The sequence below is a fragment of the Rhododendron vialii genome, chromosome 12a (assembly GCF_030253575.1).
Source record: "Rhododendron vialii isolate Sample 1 chromosome 12a, ASM3025357v1".
Lineage (NCBI taxonomy): Eukaryota > Viridiplantae > Streptophyta > Magnoliopsida > Ericales > Ericaceae > Rhododendron > Rhododendron vialii.
The window spans coordinates 25,671,210-25,691,087 of NC_080568.1; the positions used below are offsets into that span (position 1 = coordinate 25,671,210).

General features: G+C 36.0%; 1 protein-coding gene across 2 annotated transcripts; it reads left to right on the plus strand.

Moving 5' to 3' along the window:
- The first annotated feature begins 11,422 nt into the window (after positions 1–11,422).
- Positions 11,423–18,751, plus strand: LOC131309745 (phosphomethylethanolamine N-methyltransferase-like). 2 transcript variants are annotated; one of them, XM_058336348.1, is made up of 12 exons: positions 11,423–11,850; positions 11,945–12,060; positions 13,448–13,585; positions 14,088–14,225; positions 15,496–15,639; positions 16,092–16,202; positions 16,330–16,471; positions 17,065–17,345; positions 17,785–17,946; positions 18,034–18,087; positions 18,192–18,266; positions 18,367–18,751. In XM_058336348.1, exons 1-12 carry the CDS (start codon positions 11,838–11,840, stop codon positions 18,463–18,465), a joined length of 1,473 nt encoding a protein of 490 aa, XP_058192331.1. In that variant the 5' UTR covers positions 11,423–11,837; the 3' UTR covers positions 18,466–18,751. The 2 variants fall into 2 exon arrangements, with proteins under 2 accessions (XP_058192331.1, XP_058192329.1); XM_058336346.1 differs by lacking the exon at positions 11,423–11,850 and having other exon boundaries at positions 11,917–12,060.
- Positions 18,752–19,878: the final 1,127 nt, after the last annotated feature.

The window sequence follows — 19,878 nt, forward strand, 5'->3', positions numbered from 1 at the left end:
ACTAGAGAAAATACAATGTTTTACAAATACAAACTAAAGTTCCAACATCAGCAGATAAGTTTTTGTGGTGTGGAATTTGGGTTTTGGATAATAGAAGAACTTTATGGGATGTAGATTGCCTCTTATTCTGGGCTTTGGTTTAGTGTTAGGGTTTTAGCGTCTCTATCCGTGTTTGTGTATCGAAAGCTATCTGTTCTCAGTTGTGTGTGTCTTGTTCCTTCACGCGAGGAGCTAGTAAAGCAGGTTGTTTTAGGAGCTGGTTTAGTGCCTTTGCCCTTTAGCTGGATCTATGTTACCTGAAACGCAGATCACACCAGTAGGCGAAACGAAAACTAGAACGCAGAATGCTACATGTCTAAATTGTCAAACTTTAGAGCCTAGGGGCCGGGTAGGGTTATATAGATAACGAACTCAAAACTTACCCTTTTAAGGAATAAACATCTGGTAAAACTAAATATTATTTTCGAAATTATTGATGCAAGACACAGTTTTAGGGATATAATGACCGTATTTTTACATTTGCTCTCACCAAAATTCAATTCTCTCCAAAATTTTACACTAGAAAGTTATGTACATTTTTTAGAAAAAAGTTTGCGGATCGCTAGATTTACAGTTTCGGAACGGTCGCGTATCATGTTCGGAACGTTTTGTACCAATATGTAATTTGCTAGCATAGTAGCGTTCCCTCGTAACATAGAGCCGGATTCTCAAGGTTATCTCATTGGTCCATGTTATTTTGGTTTTATAAATGAATTATCTTACAAAAAATGACTCGTGAAACCTTTTAGAGATGTTTTTAATAAAGATTATCATATTTAATAGTAATCAAGAAGGTTATCTTGATGAAGTGCAGGTTCGCAAACTTATTTGGTATCTAATAATGACTCTTTTTTTGTTCAAACGGAAATAAATCTAATCATGACTTCTTTTTTTTATCCGCATCAAATAATGAATTTGCTATGTCTATGCGAGGATTTATATTTTCACCTATCATAATAATCTAGACCTTTATAGATCTCGATTCATGCCTTGGCCAGGGAGGAAGGTGTGGGTCCCAGACAAGGGCAGCTTCACATTCATTTGAGGGGGTTCAAGCGAGCCCTCTGTATTCGAACAATGCACTCAAATTTTATATATATATATATATATATATATATATATATATTTTTTTTTTTTTTACATATAATTTGATTTTTCTTTTATATTTTTCATAGTGTTGGCGCTGAATTCTTCGTGAGTAGTCAAAGTGAGAAAAAATTGCCTTAAATTTGTGAGTATGTAATAGATAACTTAACTTAACTCAACAAAATGAAATAAATTAAGCACAATTCATTTTCAATCATAATAAAAAGAATTTATTTATATAGAGCTTTGTATACAAAAAATTTCTTTTGTGTTTATATCACTACTAAAACCCTGTAGCCGCCGCTGGTTCCGGATAAATTATATTTTGATCAAATGATTACCTCCCTCTCTACATCACAGAGTCACAGACCATGCATGATGCTCTTCTTCTCACAAGAAATCCTACGTCCTTTTCTCCTCCACCACTCACGACCCTGACATCCCCACACCCCAAAAGAAAGGTTAGATACATTGAGAATATATCAAGAAAATTAAAATATGAACGTACCTAATGTATGATTTAATTAGGTTAGTAGTGGTTTAGGTACGATTCTATATGTAATGGATGGTAGAGGAAAAGGTGCAAAAAGAACATGAAACAAGAAAAAGGGTTATACGGTCATTTAAGATTTAACTTCAGGTTTCAAAAATTAGTGTGCATGCGCGCTGATCCGAACATCCGGCTGTAAAATAACGGTCATTTAGGATTGTTTAGGATTTTCCCGTTAAGTGTGTTATCAAACCCAATCCATTCATGACCATTGTAACCAAAATATGACAAGAAAAATAACTGTAAATTCACAAGCCTGAGATATGAAAAATTAGTGAAAATCCACAATATACTTTCATCATTAGATGCCCGTTAAAAGGGTCTAATTCCAAGTCCTAGATTTTTATTTTATTTTTGCTCGGCATTCCGAGTCCTAGAATTGCTCATAGAATAGGTGAAAATATCGATATCTAACCAAAAAAAAAAGAGAGAGAGACCATCTTTATCCCCTACCATAGATGATCCCATTCGCGGAATAATTATACTATGCCCCAAGGGCATAGCCACGTGGTGCCCTAGGGACTCTTTTTACCACACAAATATGTGTGGGCCACTGAAATGTGTGGTGCAGAGAGCCCTTGGAGCACCACATGGCCATACCTCGGGAGCATGGAATAATCTCTCATTATTTTACCGGTTATAATCTATTAGCTTAGTTAAAATTGAAAGAATGAATGAGATTAAATCCATCATCGGTGTTACTTCCACCGCATGGTTTTGCCGCTATCTCAATCTCATCGTCCGTATTGCTAATCAATAAAGGAGTTTTTTTTTTTTAAATTCAAACCTTCCAAAAGAGGAAGGTGAGATGAAAATGGTGGAGTAACGGTAAAAAGTGATCAGCGTAGAATTTTCGTAAATCCATCAACGCATTGTTCTTTTTTTGAAGGAAAGTAAGAGGGTAATTTCACATACCAACTCACCTTGCCAATTGCTGACTAGGGAGATGCATAATGAATCATTTAAACACATACACAATCAACGCATTGTTCAGAAAGATTCCGAAAGGACTTTTGGGCATTATTGCCGGACCCAGGTGAAAGTGCCCACTGGCCGCAAGACCCTGTTGGCAACTGGAAATCAATGGGGGCAATAGCGATATTTCGACAAGAAATTAAGGGAAGAATTGATCATGTTTTTATCGATATTTGATTGAGCTAATTTTTTACAAAGATTTTTTTAAAAAAAAAAATATAAGTAAATTGAGTGACTCCGATTATTTGTATAAAATTTCAAAATGGGTTGTGTAAGTTTGCATTTGGTGTACACTCAAGAGAAAAACTTTTTCACGGAGCTTTCCGTGAATGGTTATTTACAGAGGTTAATCTCAAGCATCCAAACTGTTTTGGAGGGTTTGAATTCTAATGAGACTTTTCCAGAGAAGAGTTAAAATCTTCCTCGGAAAAGTTTCATTTAAATCCAGACCGTCCAAAGCCAAAACGGACAGCCGAGATCGCACGGCTCTCACAGAACAGATTATTTACAGCGGCTTGAATAAGAGCCCATTCCAGAACGCGAAAAAAATTCTTATTTTTTAAGAAGGCAATTTCAACCTCAAATATTATGAACATATTGAAATCTAAAAATATGCAATATGGATCTTGTTTGAAAGAACTCATCGAGATTTTTTATACGATGCAAAAAAAATTGAAAATATATTTTTCATTTACATTATTTTTGAGTTTGAAAATGTGAAATAAGCTGCTTATTTTTTAAGAAGGTTTTTGGAACGGAGCCTAAGTCTTTCTCGTACGCTAAATGAAGTCCATAGTCAGACTCGTGGGAGAACCTTTAAATATTGCTTTACCCGCTAAAAAACGGTGAAATTATATAATAGTCCGAAAGTACACCACGTGGTACTCCAGACCACTTTACGATCACACATTCATATGGGGTCTAAGTGTATAGACCTGGGACGGAGCCAGAATTTTACTCTAACAGTGGTGAAATATATACTAAAAAAATAAAAAGATGCATTGCAATATGTGTTCAACACATCTTTTCTTAAAGTATGAGTCAGTTATTTTCTTCACCATGATTACCTAGTACATTAATTTACACAAATCAATATAACTGCTATATTTCTTTCATATAGTGCAAATACCATCTATTGCTCAATACAAACTCAAAAAGGAATTCAAAACATTCAATAATTTCTCTAATTTCAATTGAATATTAAAAAGTTGAAGAACACTAACCTTTTCCCAATGGAGTTTGCAAAATTCACAGAAAACGCCGCACAATAAATGATTTTTTAATTTTTCAAAATTCCACTACTGCACAGTGCTGGCATTAGAAATTTGAAAATCTGGAAATCTACTAAACGAGAAATTCACTACTACCGAGTCGTGCACAGTGCCAACTATTTTGGTTAATGTGTTTAATTTTTTAGGTTAAATTGTGGATTTTTTTTTCTTAATTAGACCTCATCATTTATATTATTTCACCGACCCATTGAATTTAGTTTTGGAATACTATTTTAGGTATCATTTCTTAAAAAAAAAAATAGAGAATTTAGGACTAGTATATAGTAGTAAAAGAATAAGAAAAAAAAATCTAGTGGTGACGAATCTATATAAGTTAGAGAGAAATTTATTTTTTTCATATAATAATTATATTTTTTTAAATTCTTGTCGTAGTGGCCGCTCTTACTAGACCCCTCTGACTCCATCCTTCCTGTAGAAACATATAATTGTAAAATAATTTGGAGTACTGTGGCGGTACCCCTGGCCTATTGAATAATTTGATCAGTCCATTGGTTAGAAAGATTCCAAAAGCACCTTCGTGTATTATTGCCGGACCCATGTGAAAGTGCCTACTGGCTAGTGTCTCCAGACCCCGTCGGCTACTGGTAGGGCAATAGCGAGATTTCGTTACTTTCATTAATTTATGGACATTGGGTCATCTCCAGCAGCTACTGAACAATCGATTTGAACCGTTTAAAATTTAAAAAAAAAAAAAAATGAAAGAGCCTCTGCAGGAATTAACGACATTTAATGTGTGTAAAATGCTTGATTCAAATATCTTATTTTTTGTGTATATATGTATATACATGGATGGCACACCGCGACTGTCGGTACAATTTTGATATGTTATCTATTGGTACGGACAGCACTACTAAAAAAAAATCATTTGTTGATTGGAGTGCTAAAAAAATGAAATTGAGAGGCTAGATTCGTGCGCTAGGGAAAGCGACGATAGCTGTTGCCAAGTGTTCGATAAAAGGACCAAGAGAGAATCTCAGGGAATCACGTGGCGGGGCCATTTGTGTATGTGCGTCTAGTCACTACATCATTTTTAAATCCCTCGCGGCTTCCAGGTCGCCGATTCTCATGATCACTTCAATGGACCCGACTTCTCTGCAGTCATATAATTTAATTTGAATTGTTTATATTAATAATTAATGGTTCAGATCAATTGATATTCTTACCGATACCGGTAAGAATTAAGAATATCAAAACAAATCCGGACCATTAAAAACTTTACTGGACATTTACGATCACTTGGATCGCACATTTGCAGTTCAGAACTGGACTGCGGACAAGCCTTGTGCCTCTTCAATTATGATTGCTAACCTTTAAAAAAAAAAAAAAACATTGCATGTTCGGATTTTCGCACACTTGGACTAGTTCTGGAGCTCAATTCCATCGACCGCTTGCAGGAAGCTCAATTAAAATCGGAGCAAATCCCGTAAAATTGACTCAAATGAGTTGATAATACATGAGGAATTTTGAACCTGCAATCTTGAGAATTAAAATCGGAGCAAATCCCGTAAAATTGACTCAAATGAGTTGATAATACATGAGGAATTTCGAACCTGCAATCTTGAGAAGGACCAAGTATCGAAGTAGTATCAATTTGACCACGAGGCCAACTACTTGGGATTTTATGACTACTCAACCTTAGAGCATGTACGAAATTTATTGTGCCTTTTTCAAGTGAAATTGGGCTTCATCGATTCGGTAGACCTTGTAGCCCATAGCCGCACTACAGGACTGTAGTGCACCAAAACAACATCGTTTTGGTGCCAAATAGGGACACCGCTTAAGGCTTCAGAACTACGTGTTTCAAAGGCCAAAATAATTGGGCAAGAACTTCATGTTATACATAACCACCAAAGTCCCAATCCACCAAAATGACATAACCATCATCCATGACCTTAATTCTGGCTCCATTTTTATAAACTTATTTTTCTTCTTTGTTCTGTGTTTTTTGTTCTTCTTCTCTGAAGTTTTATTAGATTTGCGTAATATTTTTTGGATTAATCATCCATTTTGATGAGAGAAGTCTAAAAGTATAAAATTATGACGGAAAGCAAAAAAAAATAAAAAAAAATTCAAACAGTTGTCTTATTTGTCTAAAGTGCCATCTTGTTTGAATTTTTTCCATTTCAGTCTATATTTTTATACTTTTCCGATTCGTTTTGTCGAGACGAACGATCAACCCCAAAAATTACGATGAAAAGGTAAACAAAAAATTACGAAAAATTCAAAAATATCGAAATAAGTTTCAGACTTATAAATTTACAATAACGCATCCTAACGTGTTACATCATAAGTGTCTCACGAAAAAGAAAGTCAATGATAACTAAAATTTAACCCCTCATTATCCTCTCACTACACTTCAATTTTTTTGGGCTATCTCGAATAACTAAACATTTCGAAAAAAGAATCATCATCCAAGAATGAGTCGGCCCCTCCAATAAAGAGTGACTTGTTGGATCAAATGGCATCTCCTGAGTAAAATAAAAAATAAAAAATATTACAAAGATCGAATAAGTTCAAGCGACGCAAATGAATTGAATGGCTAGTTTTTTTTTTTGGGAATCGATAGTACGTAACAATGTAAACACAATTTCAAAATTTGTGGATTATACGATGTTTGGGAAAACAAAGGTATTGGTCGACAACTATCATCGTAACTTATCGTTTGTGTTACATATGGGATTTCAACATCCTAACAAACAGACGATCAAAAAAAAAAAAAAAACATCCTAACAAACAAAACGTATTTCACAATTATATGCAACATATCATAGCATGTTGTGGAAATCGTAGTAGTGGCAACATGATCAATATGCTATATATGGAAATTGCAAAATAGTTAGAAATACAACGCATAAAGTAAAAATGCTCAAATCATTGGAGATGCTCTTACTAGTCTAAAAATAGTTATAGGCAATGCAAATTAAATGAGTTTTAAATTCTTATATTACTTGTTTATTTTTCAAAGTTAATTATTTTAGCTGAATTAGAAAATACTTTATGCTACCATGAATTTAACTAGGCATTCGGTGGTGCAATTTAAAAAAGACCCATGTTAATTTAGCTGATGATTCCTCACAAAAAATAATTGACTAATGGTTTTTCGAACTTGTTTTTTTAAGACTTATTTGGAACAAACGTATCTTCAGAAAATTGTTATAAAATATTTGAACTACTGAAAAACCAATTTCACTAAAAAAAAATGAATAAAATGCAAATATAATGAGTATCGGTGTTTGAACAAAAATCTAGAAAGTGTTTGGCAAAATCGATTAAAACAACCAAACAAGGCCCAAGGAGTAATGTGTTCGGAGAAGAGAAGTTGGCTTGAAAAAGGATAAAGGTGCAATATTTTTCGTTGTTGGCCCCCCAAATTGGGTTACACATTGTGCATCCTTTTTGTTTTTAAATAAAAGGGTTTATTTAAAAAAAGGGTTTATTAAAAGGGTTCAATAACATGGAGTTTTAGACACATCAATGTGACTTTAAGCCCCGTCTTGGATGAACCCGATGATGAAGCTAGTTACTGTGGTTGAGGAGTAAGCCTCGGACGACCCCGATGATGAAGCTAGTTACTGTGTGATTGAGAAGTACCAAGTTTCTGACATAGGATTGAGAGGAATACCTAAAAGAGGTGGCGAATGGCCCGATGATATGAACCAGAGGACTTCAATTGCATTTTCCACACTCTGATTAGGTGGTCGCCGCATTAAGAATGCACGACTGTGTTATTGATCAAGCGCCCGCATGATTGAGGGGAGCCACCCCAAGGAGATCGCACGGCTGCGTAATCAATGGCACTACCACGTTTCTAATATAACTCTACTCTGTGTGTTTGAAGAGGCACATAGGATCCAAACTCTTTTCAACCGGGCGCGTTTCGAATCTTTGATTGGTCAGCCAACCTTGGAAGTGTGGTTGCATGATCTTATTCATGAGCTAGTAGCATTTGGGTTGGGCGAAGAGAGGCGGTAACACGTTCCCCTACTCGAAGTAATTTTATATTCGGATCCACTAAATTAAGATATACATTCCAAAAGTTTATAGTAATACATATTTTATTACAAAAGCATCTAAAAATGATCGTAAATGTTACTCCTGGTAATATTTTTAGAGTAATTCTACATGACATCGACAAGTTTTTAGAATGTCAAAGATGATCAATTTGTTGATAACTTTCTTTAAAATATTCTTCGATGACGGTTAAAAATAAAGAGAATGAAAAAAGTTAAGGTTCCAAACAGATAAACACTTGACCCAAAAAAAAAAGGAGTTTTTAAATATTCATCCTTATTCATCACTCCTCGTAAGTTTCCATCCTTTGACTTTTTTGCACTTATGTTTTCATCCTTTCTCTTTTTTAATACCAATTGTACCCTTACAAATAAATATGCATAACAGATGTTGCCTAAATAGGTGGCATGTAATTAGGTTTTATGTGATTATGATTTCCTAATTAAATGGGATTTGATTGATGATTTGAAAATGAAGGGGGATAATTCAAATCTTTGTTATCTTTTCCAAAACTTTTTAAAACTAACTAAAATCCACTCCATATACACACCAAATCCTCATTGAATAAACACATCATGAATGGAAAGAAAAAGATATATATCAGTACCTTCACATTGCAATTGGAATTAAATATGGCAATTGCTTTATTTATTGGGTCTGACAAACCACATCAGTGGATATGGTTCTGATCCATTGTCGTCTTCTCCTCCGCTGTCGCTGGTGATTCCTCCGCTGCAAGCCCGCCATCGGAGATTCTAACCCAAGACAAACTCATTGCCGCCTACTACCTCCCACCTCTCGAAGCTCCTCTCCACTGTTCGCCGCCTTCGCGACCTTGACTTTTCCGTCCGATCCACATGCATCCACGATGACTCCTCCATCTCCTCGTGTTCTTGCTGGTTAGCTCCATTAGTTTTGAACCTTTTTCGTTTCATGGTGTTTTTTGTTTCAAACGTGATGTATTTTTTCATATTGTTGAGTTTTCATTAATAAAACATTGTATATTCATGTTTTTTCGTGGTGTATATTCATGAATAAAACATTTTATATTCATGGTTTTTTCATGCTATTTTTCCGGAATGTTATGGGTTTTCAAGTTTCGCCGAGAAATCATGATTTTGGTTTATTGTTTTTCATGATAAATTAACCACGAAAAATATGGTCAGTTTGAATATTGTGTATGTTCCGAAATATTTCTTAAGATTATTTTCCAAATAATAAAAACATGGTCAATCCACCATGTTTCAAAAAAGGGGCTATTTTCCTAGAATGTTATGGGTTTTCAAGTTCCACCGAGAAATCATGATTTTGGTTTATTGTTTTCATGACATATTAAGCATGAAAAACAAGGTCAGTATGAATATTATATATGTTCTGAAATATTATTTATGATAATTTTGCAAAAAATAAAAATATGGTCAATCCACCATGTTCTAAAAGGTTTCATGATAATACGTGCTATAAATGAAAAAATAAATATCGTTTTCGAATGTAAATCGGTGAAATTTGGTTTTTACGAATCTTTTAAGCTTTGAAATCATATGTCATAATTATCTCCCGTAATTATTGAGATTGAATCCCACTAAATTAGGAAATGGTTGAATCCTAATAAATTAAAAAATGGTTGAATCCCACTAATTTAGGATGTCAATTTAATAAAACATATATGAATATATTATTAAAAGGGTAAGATAGGTAATTCACCATCTGAAAGGATGGAAACATAACTGTTCAAAATGACCGGGATGAATTCTTACGTGGGATGAGGTTTGAGGATGAATATTTAAATTCCCCAAAAAAAAATTGAAAACGCTTTATAACAAATAAATATAAAAATTTGCAATACAACAAAAGTTTTGAAGCACATAATTAATCTTCTATCTTGTAACTGCTACCATTAGCCCACGTTGGCAAGGATATGGGGTAGTTAGCAGGTGCGACCGCGCACTGCAGTGATTCAAAAAACTACTATTACTATGGTGGAAATTTGTAAATTTTCGACTAAACTCTATAATTTTGCCACTACTAGAAATTTTTTAAAAATATTTTCCAAATTATAACTAGCTTTCTAGTCCTTTTAACTCTTTTATGTTTCACGAAAGAAGATCTAAAGAATTATACCCTTTAGTTGGTGCTTTACGTGTAGATGAGAAACGTCATTTAATATAGATACTTATATTTCCATTTTTTAGTTCGATAACCATCATATTGTAGTTCATCTTTCTATTGTTATTTTTTTTTGCGTCCATATTCGCCACTAGATTAAATCCTGTCCCTGCACGTTGGTATAATGTCATTGTTTTAATTAGTCAGCATGTTTATAATATCAATTACTCATCAATAAAATACTTTTGTTCTTGACTATTTTGCCCTTGTTCTTTTTTTGAGCTGTATTGATGCTGGGTGAGGTCCAGATGCACGTCGGTATAATGTCATTGTTTTTAATTAGTCAGCATGTTTGTAATATCAATTACTCATCAATAAAATACTTTTTTTCTTTACTATTTTGCCCTTGTTCTTTTTTTGAGCTTATTATTGCAGCTGCTTGCTTGTGGTTCTACTTCACCGCATGGATTTCGTGGTGACCGTCCACCGCACGTCTATTGGGATCCACTCCGGGCTTCAAAAAAATATTTATAAATTTTAAAATAATATTTTATGGGACTCTGTAAAAAATTAGCTCCAACGGATATAAGTAGATATATTTTTTGAATTTGTAGGGACGAAACTGCAAAACTAAACAGTTTCGTTCGTACAAATTCCGAAAAACATACATATCGACATTCGTTAAAGCTGATTTTTAACAGGGTCCTATAAAATATTATTTTAAAATTTATGAATATTTTTCTGTATTTTTTTGAAATCTAGAATGAGCTTCGATAGACGCGCGATGGACGATCACCGCATGAAATTTTCATGCGGTGACCCTAGACTCTCAGGGCTACAAATGTGTCCCAGTACTAAGGCCCCGTTCCGGAAACGGAAATAAGTACTTATTTTTTAAGAAGGCAATTTCAAGCTTAAAAATCATGTGTTTACGTAAATAATTTTTCTATCAATATGGATCTTATTTGATAAATCTCATTGGGATCTTTTATACGGTGAAAAAAAATTGAAATATAATTTTTCATTTATATTATTTTTGAATTTGAAAATGTGAAATAAGTACTTATTTTTTAAGAAGATGTTTTGGAACTGAGTCTAAGCCACACGTGGGTTCTCGTGACATACTGCAATAAAAATTTTATCCTACCCTACGTGCGGGCCCGTCACGTGAGATTTTTCAATCCCAAGCGAGTATATTTCACGTGGTATCCGTTAGGCGTATTCGAGCAGTCCGATATACTTTTGGACGGTTCGGCTTAAAACCCTTTTTCTCTTCTCGCCCCAAAACTTTTTCTTCTTTTTTTTTCTCCAAATCTGAGCCATTCAAAAATGAAATGTTCGGTTCAGATACGCGAACAGGCACCACGTGGTATCTCTCGGGACTGAAATTTTTTTCCCCCGTCACACCTTCCTCGAAAAAACCAAAAGAAAATCCTCTCTCTCTCTGTGCTGGGCTGGGGATCTGAGTTTCCGCTTCTCAATGCATGTTTTTCTCTCTCTATAAAAAGAGAATACCAATTGCTGGCGAGAAGAAGAGGGAGGGAGGAAGAGAGTTCGTAGGCGTTGATGCAGCAGAAAGGGAGAGCATTCAACCGCAGATCCAGGAGCTTCTCCAGATCTCGCGTTGCCATCGAGGGTTCATAGATCTTACTTCTTCCCCCTGATTTCTCTCACTCCCTCTGACTCCGTCAATTCATCATTTTATTCATCACCTTTCTCCTTTCTCGACCCATATCAAATCCTCATTCCCATTCCTGCGACTCTCTCAAACCTCAACAATGGCTGCCCAGGGTGAGTCCTTCACCTCTCTCTGTATATATATACATATGCGTTTGTGTTTAGTAGACTTGGAATATGATGTCTTTTTCTTGTGTAAATAATGTAGGAGGAGAACGGGAGATTCAAAAGAGCTACTGGATCGAACACTCGGCGGACCTCACCGTCGAGGCCATGATGCTCGACTCCAAAGCCGCTGATCTCGACAAAGAAGAGAGGCCTGAGGTAATCTCTCTCTCTCTACATGTATGTATGTGTGTGTGTGATATATATATATATATATATATATATATATATATATATATATATATATATATATATGTATGGTCATGATTGGTTGGATTGGATCGAGAGGAGAGGAGATTCGTTGGACGCCGTAAATGTTTTCGTGATAGTATCAAAATGTCATTTTTGTCGGCTCAATGGGTGAGAAAAAGAGTGAATTTACGACATTGCCCTTATTGTTTGAATTCACAAGATTACAGAGGAGTAATAGACAAGATTAGTCGATTACGAGATTCCTCGCACTGTTTTGATTTATTTGCACGTGTGTAATGCTGTTTCTGTTCACTTTTTGTGCAGTCGACGTTCCCTGAAATGTTTTGTGATGTAATTGTGAATATTCTGTGCTTTTTCAGTTATGTTAATCTCATTGTAATGACGAATGATAGATGTGCACGGATTTGGACATGGTTGTTTTCACAATTATCCGATGCATGTGGGTCCCACACGGTAGATGGGTAATCCACACGCATCAGACTGTGTGTCCGGATTTGTGCACTTTTTTTTTTTGTGTTTGTAGAATTTTTGAAGAGTAATTTTTAGTGATTCCTTGTTTATGAATTAAGATTCTCTCAAGTGATGCTCCCTCATGTGATTGATATTAAGTAGGATTACCATCATTCCATTTGACGATATGAACTGTTCATTTTCTAGGCTTTGACGTGTCTAGCATAGTAGCATCTATGCAACAACAATAGGTTGACTTGATTCTGGTAAAGGATTGGTCGAATCAAATTTTGTCCGTAGAGCAAAGGAAACTGTTTGTTTCCTTTCTATCTAATATGACTTGTTGGGACTTGGGATAGATGCTGATATCCGATGAACTTAATCTTTTTGACCTAGATAGCAAACACATTGAGATGTACAAAACGAACGATTCGGAGATTCATGGAATTAAGCCTTGGTAGATCCCATTCGGCCTCACATGAGGGACCACATGAGAGATCATCACATTAGAGGATCTTGATTCCTTATTTACAAGCCGTTGAAATTATTGGCGATTGACGATTTGGGTTATTAACCAGTCTTGTCTATAGAAGAACACAAATGCATGTGGTAACCTCAATTCACAAGAGAACCAGGTTAAATATACAATCTATCTTACAAAATGCAAGTTTCATATGACGTGTTATGATAGGGAAAGGAACATGTTAGAGTAACATGTCACATGAGCTTGTAGATAACTCTAGGAAATGTAACCCATGAATAAGTATGTCCTACCTCTTTCTTCCTCCCTTCAAAAAGTTTGAATTGCAAATAAAATATTCTTTACTGTACTTATTATTGCAAGTATATGACTTGATGTCTAACCATCCTGTGGCACACTCAGGTACTCTCTCTGCTTCCACCGTTTGAAGGAAAATCAGTTCTGGAACTAGGAGCTGGTATTGGCCGTTTTACTGGTGAATTGGCTAAGAAGGCCAATCAGGTTTTAGCTTTGGACTTCATTGATAGTGCGATAAAGAAGGTAATCAGATGCTACCTAGAGAAGGGATCATTGGACCTTCCTTGTAAAACTTGAAATGACATTTTTTACTTATGCAATTATAAATATTTTCGATCAACCTATCCTTGCAGATAAGTAGAAAGTAATTGTAAATATTTTCAATCAACCTATGCAATTATAAAAATGTAGACATATATAATTGTAGATGCATACAATATTGTACCCCATAGATATTGCAAAAGATAAAGTACTAAACCTCAAATTAAATTCTTATAGATACATGCAATCTTAAAAGGACACTTATGAAACTTTTTAAGAAAATCTTGAACGGAAAAATGTTAGATTTTCTTTTGAAAATGTTGGGCGGGCGAAATAATATAAATTTAACGTTTTTAAGACAAAAACTACCGTGATTCTAAAAAAAAATTGAACTATGGTTAGGGCGGTCGCTCGGTCTCATCCGCCCCTTGGTCCGTCATCGCTTATCCGTTCCACTTTTAATTGTTAATTGGGTACCTTGCAGAATGAGAAAATCAATGGGCACTATGGAAATGTCAAGTTTATGTGTGCTGATGTGACATCCCCAGATCTACAAATTTCAGCTGAATCAATGGACTTGATATTCTCAAATTGGCTACTGATGTATCTTTCCGACAAAGAGGTGAACATTTTTCTTCATAACACATTTAGTTAAGTATCTATGGCATTATGTCTGATATTAAAATAGGTTGAGTAAATATTTGAAATCATGAATGAGTTTGGAACGTCAAGTGCTACAAGTATCTGTCAAATGAGAGATTAACCACTTATCCAACTGCAGTATAACTTCATTTAGTTCTTCTGGCAAGTGGAAGTCAGCATTGCCCCTTTTATGAGAGTGCTTTTGCCTCTTTCCCTTTTGCTTATTCTCTTTGTTTTTGTGTGGCTGTTTGTCCAGTATTTTAGTGTATTGTAATACTGTTTTGCGATTATTTAGCTTTAGTTATGAATTTTCTTAGACTGGATTCTGTAAGCAGATAAGTAGTCCATAAACGGAACACGTCATGGCACGGAGGATACTGCACGGATAGTTTAGCTTTAGTTCTGAATTTTCTTAGACTGGATTCTGTAAGCAGATAATTAGTCCAGACATGGAACACATCATGGCACAGAGGATACTGCATGGATAGTTTCTAAAAAATATATGTATGTTTCTTATACACTGGGGGGGGGGGGGGGGGGTGTGTGTGTTTGGGTTGGGGCGGCGACAAAGATAATGGAAATAACAAAAGAAAGAGCTCAACTTATAAAAATATCACAATTCCTTCACTCAGTCATGACATTACATCATTCAAGTTTGTCACGGTATTATATTCAAAAGTTTTTCATCAAAAAGTGTTTTATCGTCACTTGTGTCATTTTATTCTACTATGTATCTATAAGACAAAAATAATACTTCCCAATCTTTAGCTAAACGCCTACTATTTTGTTTGACACCCTGATGTGTCTATCAATTGTCCATAGAGTATCCCAAGAGTGTGCTAGCGTGTTCTGGAGTTTCCGAATGAGAATTTAAAAAGTCTTGCACTTCTGATTTAAGTGTAGGCCACATGTATGGATTACGATTGTTGTCCATCACCCATGCCCAAACCAAAGATACTGGCTTTAGCCCCATACCCACTGGGGAGCAGAACTCCAATTCCTGGTCCACAATACCTGTTTCATTATTTTGATTTTTTTCCCATAGACCAAAAGTTCTGATTCACATATTCACTAATTTGCTGAAGTTGAATGGACATGATGCAAATACCAGAGGAATGTAAACATGTTCTACTTAATGGATTATGGATACAATTTGTTTGCTCGTCTTTTACACTTCTGCGTGCCTTGGCATTGCATGTTAATTTACTTTTCATTTACCTGATGATATTATCCTTTCTAACTTATTGTAGGTTGAATGTCTTGTTGAAAGGATGGTAAAGTGGCTGAAGGTTGGTGGGTTTATTTTCTTCAGAGAATCATGTTTCCATCAATCTGGAGATTGTAAGCGAAAGAACAACCCAACCCATTATCGGGAGCCCAGATATTATACTAAGGTTCATCCTTTATTAGAACCTCCTGTTGTTGATATATGACTTTTGGCCATCAAAGTGGATTTGTTTCTCTTTTGGCATGCTTTACTTGATTAGAATAAATGCATGTCAACAAAATGGGCAGGGGAAATAAGTTCCTGTAAAACAGAAACTGTTTTTCATACTTCCGCACTGTTTAGATGGCCATTATCACTCATTGTTTTTAACTCGTTAAACTCAATGGAGGTAATTTTGCTATGGCTTTATGCATGAACTAACATGGTCGCATTCATGAATTTTGTCATGGCCTTCTATAACATGATAGAAATGTTATAATATAAGAGATAACTTTCGACTTCCTTATCCTTGCTATCTAGATGTATTGCTTTTTACCTATAGTAGTTGCCCCATTGTCGTTGTGTTCCTTTTGCATGTTAGTTTTCAAGGAATGTTTTCTGATTCACATTGGATTTCAGGTCTTCAAGGAATGTCATCTCTGTGATGGTTCTGGGAATTCATTTGAACTCTCCCTTGTTGGCTGCAAATGCATTGGGGCTTACGTGAGGAACAAGAAAAACCAAAATCAGGTAACACATTTAGCTGCACATGTTCATGCTGTAGGAGGAGCTTTCCTGCTTTCCCTAAAGTGGGGCTTTTATTTTCCCTTCATTTGAAATCTTGGTGTAAGATGCAATAATGATGGGTGTGATGCAGATTTGCTGGATATGGCAGAAAGTCAGTACCGAGGATGATAGGGGGTTCCAGAAATTCTTGGATAATGTCCAGTATAAGCTCAATGGCATATTACGATATGAACGCGTCTTTGGGCAGGGTTTTGTTAGCACAGGAGGGATGGGTATGTCATATGCGAAGTGCTTCTCTCTGAATTGCATATTGTGATTATCATCCAAAAAGGAATATCCATCTTGAACATAGAAAGTCCCTCCTTTAAAAATCTTGAGCTGCTTGTTGTGCAAGAACCTCGGTTGGATTATAAATTTACGTCTAATTCCATGGTAATTTCACGCTGAATAAAAAGCAGGAAGTTGGGCTTGTTTTTTTCCCAATTTGGATTAGTTTGATGGTCCTCCCCTGCTTTTAGTGTTTTGCATAATCTTTAATGAGTTGATAGTACATGTATGGTGCTTCAGATTCCAGTAAATTCGTTGTCAACAATCGAAGATTGTCTTTAGTATGTTACAGTCTTCCTTCCTAATTTTCTATAGCTGTGTTGTTGTTGAGATGATAAACCGAAAAGAAACGTGAAAAAGAAAAGAGTCCAGTGGTAGTCCTGTTGCTTGTGACTTTAGATTCCTGTGAATTTGCAGTAAAAGTGTTTTTGGCCAAGATCGCTCGCAGTAAACTACAATTTTGCTTGTTTGAAAATCGGAAACTCTACCAATTTCTTGAATAGTTTTATTTGCTCAAAGTGAATTTTCTTTTGAGCAGGGACAACAAAAGAATTTGTTGCAAAGTTGGATCTTAAGCCTGGCCAGAAAGTCCTGGATGTGGGCTGTGGCATTGGTGGAGGTGACTTTTACATGGCTGAGAGCTTTGACGTGCATGTTGTCGGCATTGACCTGTCTATAAATATGGTTTCTTTTGCTTTGGAACGGGCAATTGGGCTCAACTGTTCAGTTGAATTTGAGGTTGCTGATTGCACCAAGAAATCATATCCTGACAACTCATTTGATGTGATCTACAGTCGTGACACAATTCTCCACATTCAAGTAATATGCTGCCTCCTTTCTTTCTCTGGGCTTTGAACTGTAAATGTTCACTTTCCAGTTGCCTGTTGAACTTTTGGGTTTTGGCTTTGTACTTCTAGTTCCATATCGTGCCGAAATAGAGAAACTGCTTGAGAACTGCTCCCTCGGCCAATCTTTTTTGATATTTGACTATCATGTGTTCTTTTCCATCTTTTAGCCCTTCAATCAATGTGGAAACAAATATTTTTGCATCTCATTGACTAAAATTTTTAGTTTTTTTTTTGAACTGGGACTAAAATTTTTAGTTTTTTTTAAAATTTTTTTTGATTGGATTTCATGAGAGACCTAACTCTTATTAGTTCAGATTGAAGTTTAGTGTCTGTCTTTTGTTTTTTTTTCACTTATCTAGCTGCTAGTTTATTCATTCCAAAATCTCGATATCTGCATGCTCTATTTTCAGGATAAACCTGCATTGTTCAAATCATTTTACAAGTGCTTAAAGCCAGGTGGAAAAGTTCTTATCAGTGATTACTGCAAGAGTGCTGAACCTCCATCGCTAGAATTTGCGGCCTACATCAAGCAAAGAGGATATGATCTGCACAGTGTCGAAGCATATGGCCAGGTATATTGACCTCTCTCTCTCTCTCTCTCTCTCTCTCTCAAACGTTCTCACACAACGAGCTCCCTGCTCGTTTTGGTTTATGTATAGATGCTTAGAGATGCTGGTTTTGATGAGGTCGTTGCAGAGGACCGAACAGATCAGGTTATTATCCATTTTATGTTTTCCTTGTATCTCAGTTATTTTTGTGAAACAAATATAACTAAAGGGCTTCTCAAGCTTAAATAAAGTTTTCCTTTGTGCTCCAGTTCATGAAGGTTCTTCAGATGGAGCTAAACGCAGTTGAGAAGGATAAGAAAGAATTCATCGAAGACTTCTCTGAAGTGCGTAATCATCTTTTACGCAATCTGTTTATTTGATTGGTTGATCTCACCCTTGGTACTAACTCTATTTTCTGTTTGTTTCTTGTCGAATGATCTCCAGGAGGATTATAACGAAATAGTTGGCGGGTGGAATGCAAAGTTGATCCGTAGTTCATCCGGTGAGCAGAGGTGGGGGCTTTTTATTGCAAAGAAAAATTGATGCCCGCCTATGTTTGGTGTTCTGTTCTGTTTGTTGCTTCTATGTGTGTTTGGTTGTGGAACTTGCCATCCGAATAAAATTGGGACTATTGGAGTCCCGTAGTTTATGGAGTCTCAACAGTAGTATCTATGTAGCCTCGGTTGTTGAGGACGTATTTTATGATGTCTTGGTTGAATCCCGGTTTGGATAGACCCCATGTTGTTGGTTATGTTACTGTAGAATGCGAAGTTTTAGTTGAATCTGAAATAAACTTGTGGTAGTGCAATTAAAGCCTCATTTCGATACAGTGATTATTTTGCTCGGAATTTGATTTAAGTATTCTAGGAAGGGCTGTCCTTTGTTTGAAATTACTCCAGCTGGTATAATGGGGCACACTGGTGATCTCCATTAAACTAAATCGCATGACCTTATTTTTAGCGCAGAGTCCCGATATCTGCAGTTATGATCTCACTGGCAATGTGCAATTTTGGCTGAAAATTTTGGATAAATATCCGATATACAAGGTCATCTTGCACCGTGCTCGTTGGGTGGGGATTTTTTCACCCACCCGACGAAGGTGTGTATGGAGCTGGTCGGATGGCTCTATTTAAGTAGCAATCGCTAAATCTCGGCTCGCCTTCTAGCACTTGTTAGCAGGGCAATACAACGATTGCTGAACATTCTTGTTACCATGCATCTGGTATGCTCTGCTAATAGCACCATGCTACTCAATACGACCTCGTTTTTTTATTGTGAACAATCGGGTAACGTAGGAACAAGATTTAAGTCTATCGGTTTGTTAGAATGCCTTAGCGGAGTATATTATTGCCACCTTTCACTTGTCACCTATCATAATGATAAACGGCTCATCTTGTAGTGACCTCCAATCTTGAATTCTCCATCCCTTTCTTGTGCGAATTTGGCACCGAATTTGGCTTGGGCAAACCTTTAGGCAAATCAGCATCAACTCTCGTCATTTCATTCCTTTTTTGATCCAATGATAAGGAATGAAAAGTGAAGCAGAAATAACACTGAACCCAAAAGTAGAATAGCAAAATAATGGCAGAATGACTCTGTAGCAAGCCATAATAGCAAAAACCAATGAAAATGCTGTGATCATAATAAAATCCAGCAATGGTCTCGTTTGCCACTTTCACTGCATGACCTATCTTCGGAAATAGGAACTTGCCTAGCATGTTTCTTTTTTTTATAACTCGTGTGCCGGTCAGCTTACGCGCACCTGATCTTGGAGTTCCAATCCCACTGCCCACTTGTAGGAGCAAACCTCTGTATCGACTGCCCCAAAATGAGTTGAGAACACCTGAGAGGTTTCCTATTATGCTTCTTGGTTAAATTTCAAACTGAATATATCATGGTTGATTGATCAACAAGAGTCCATATGAGATAGCAATACCATGTAGCCCACAACAAGAA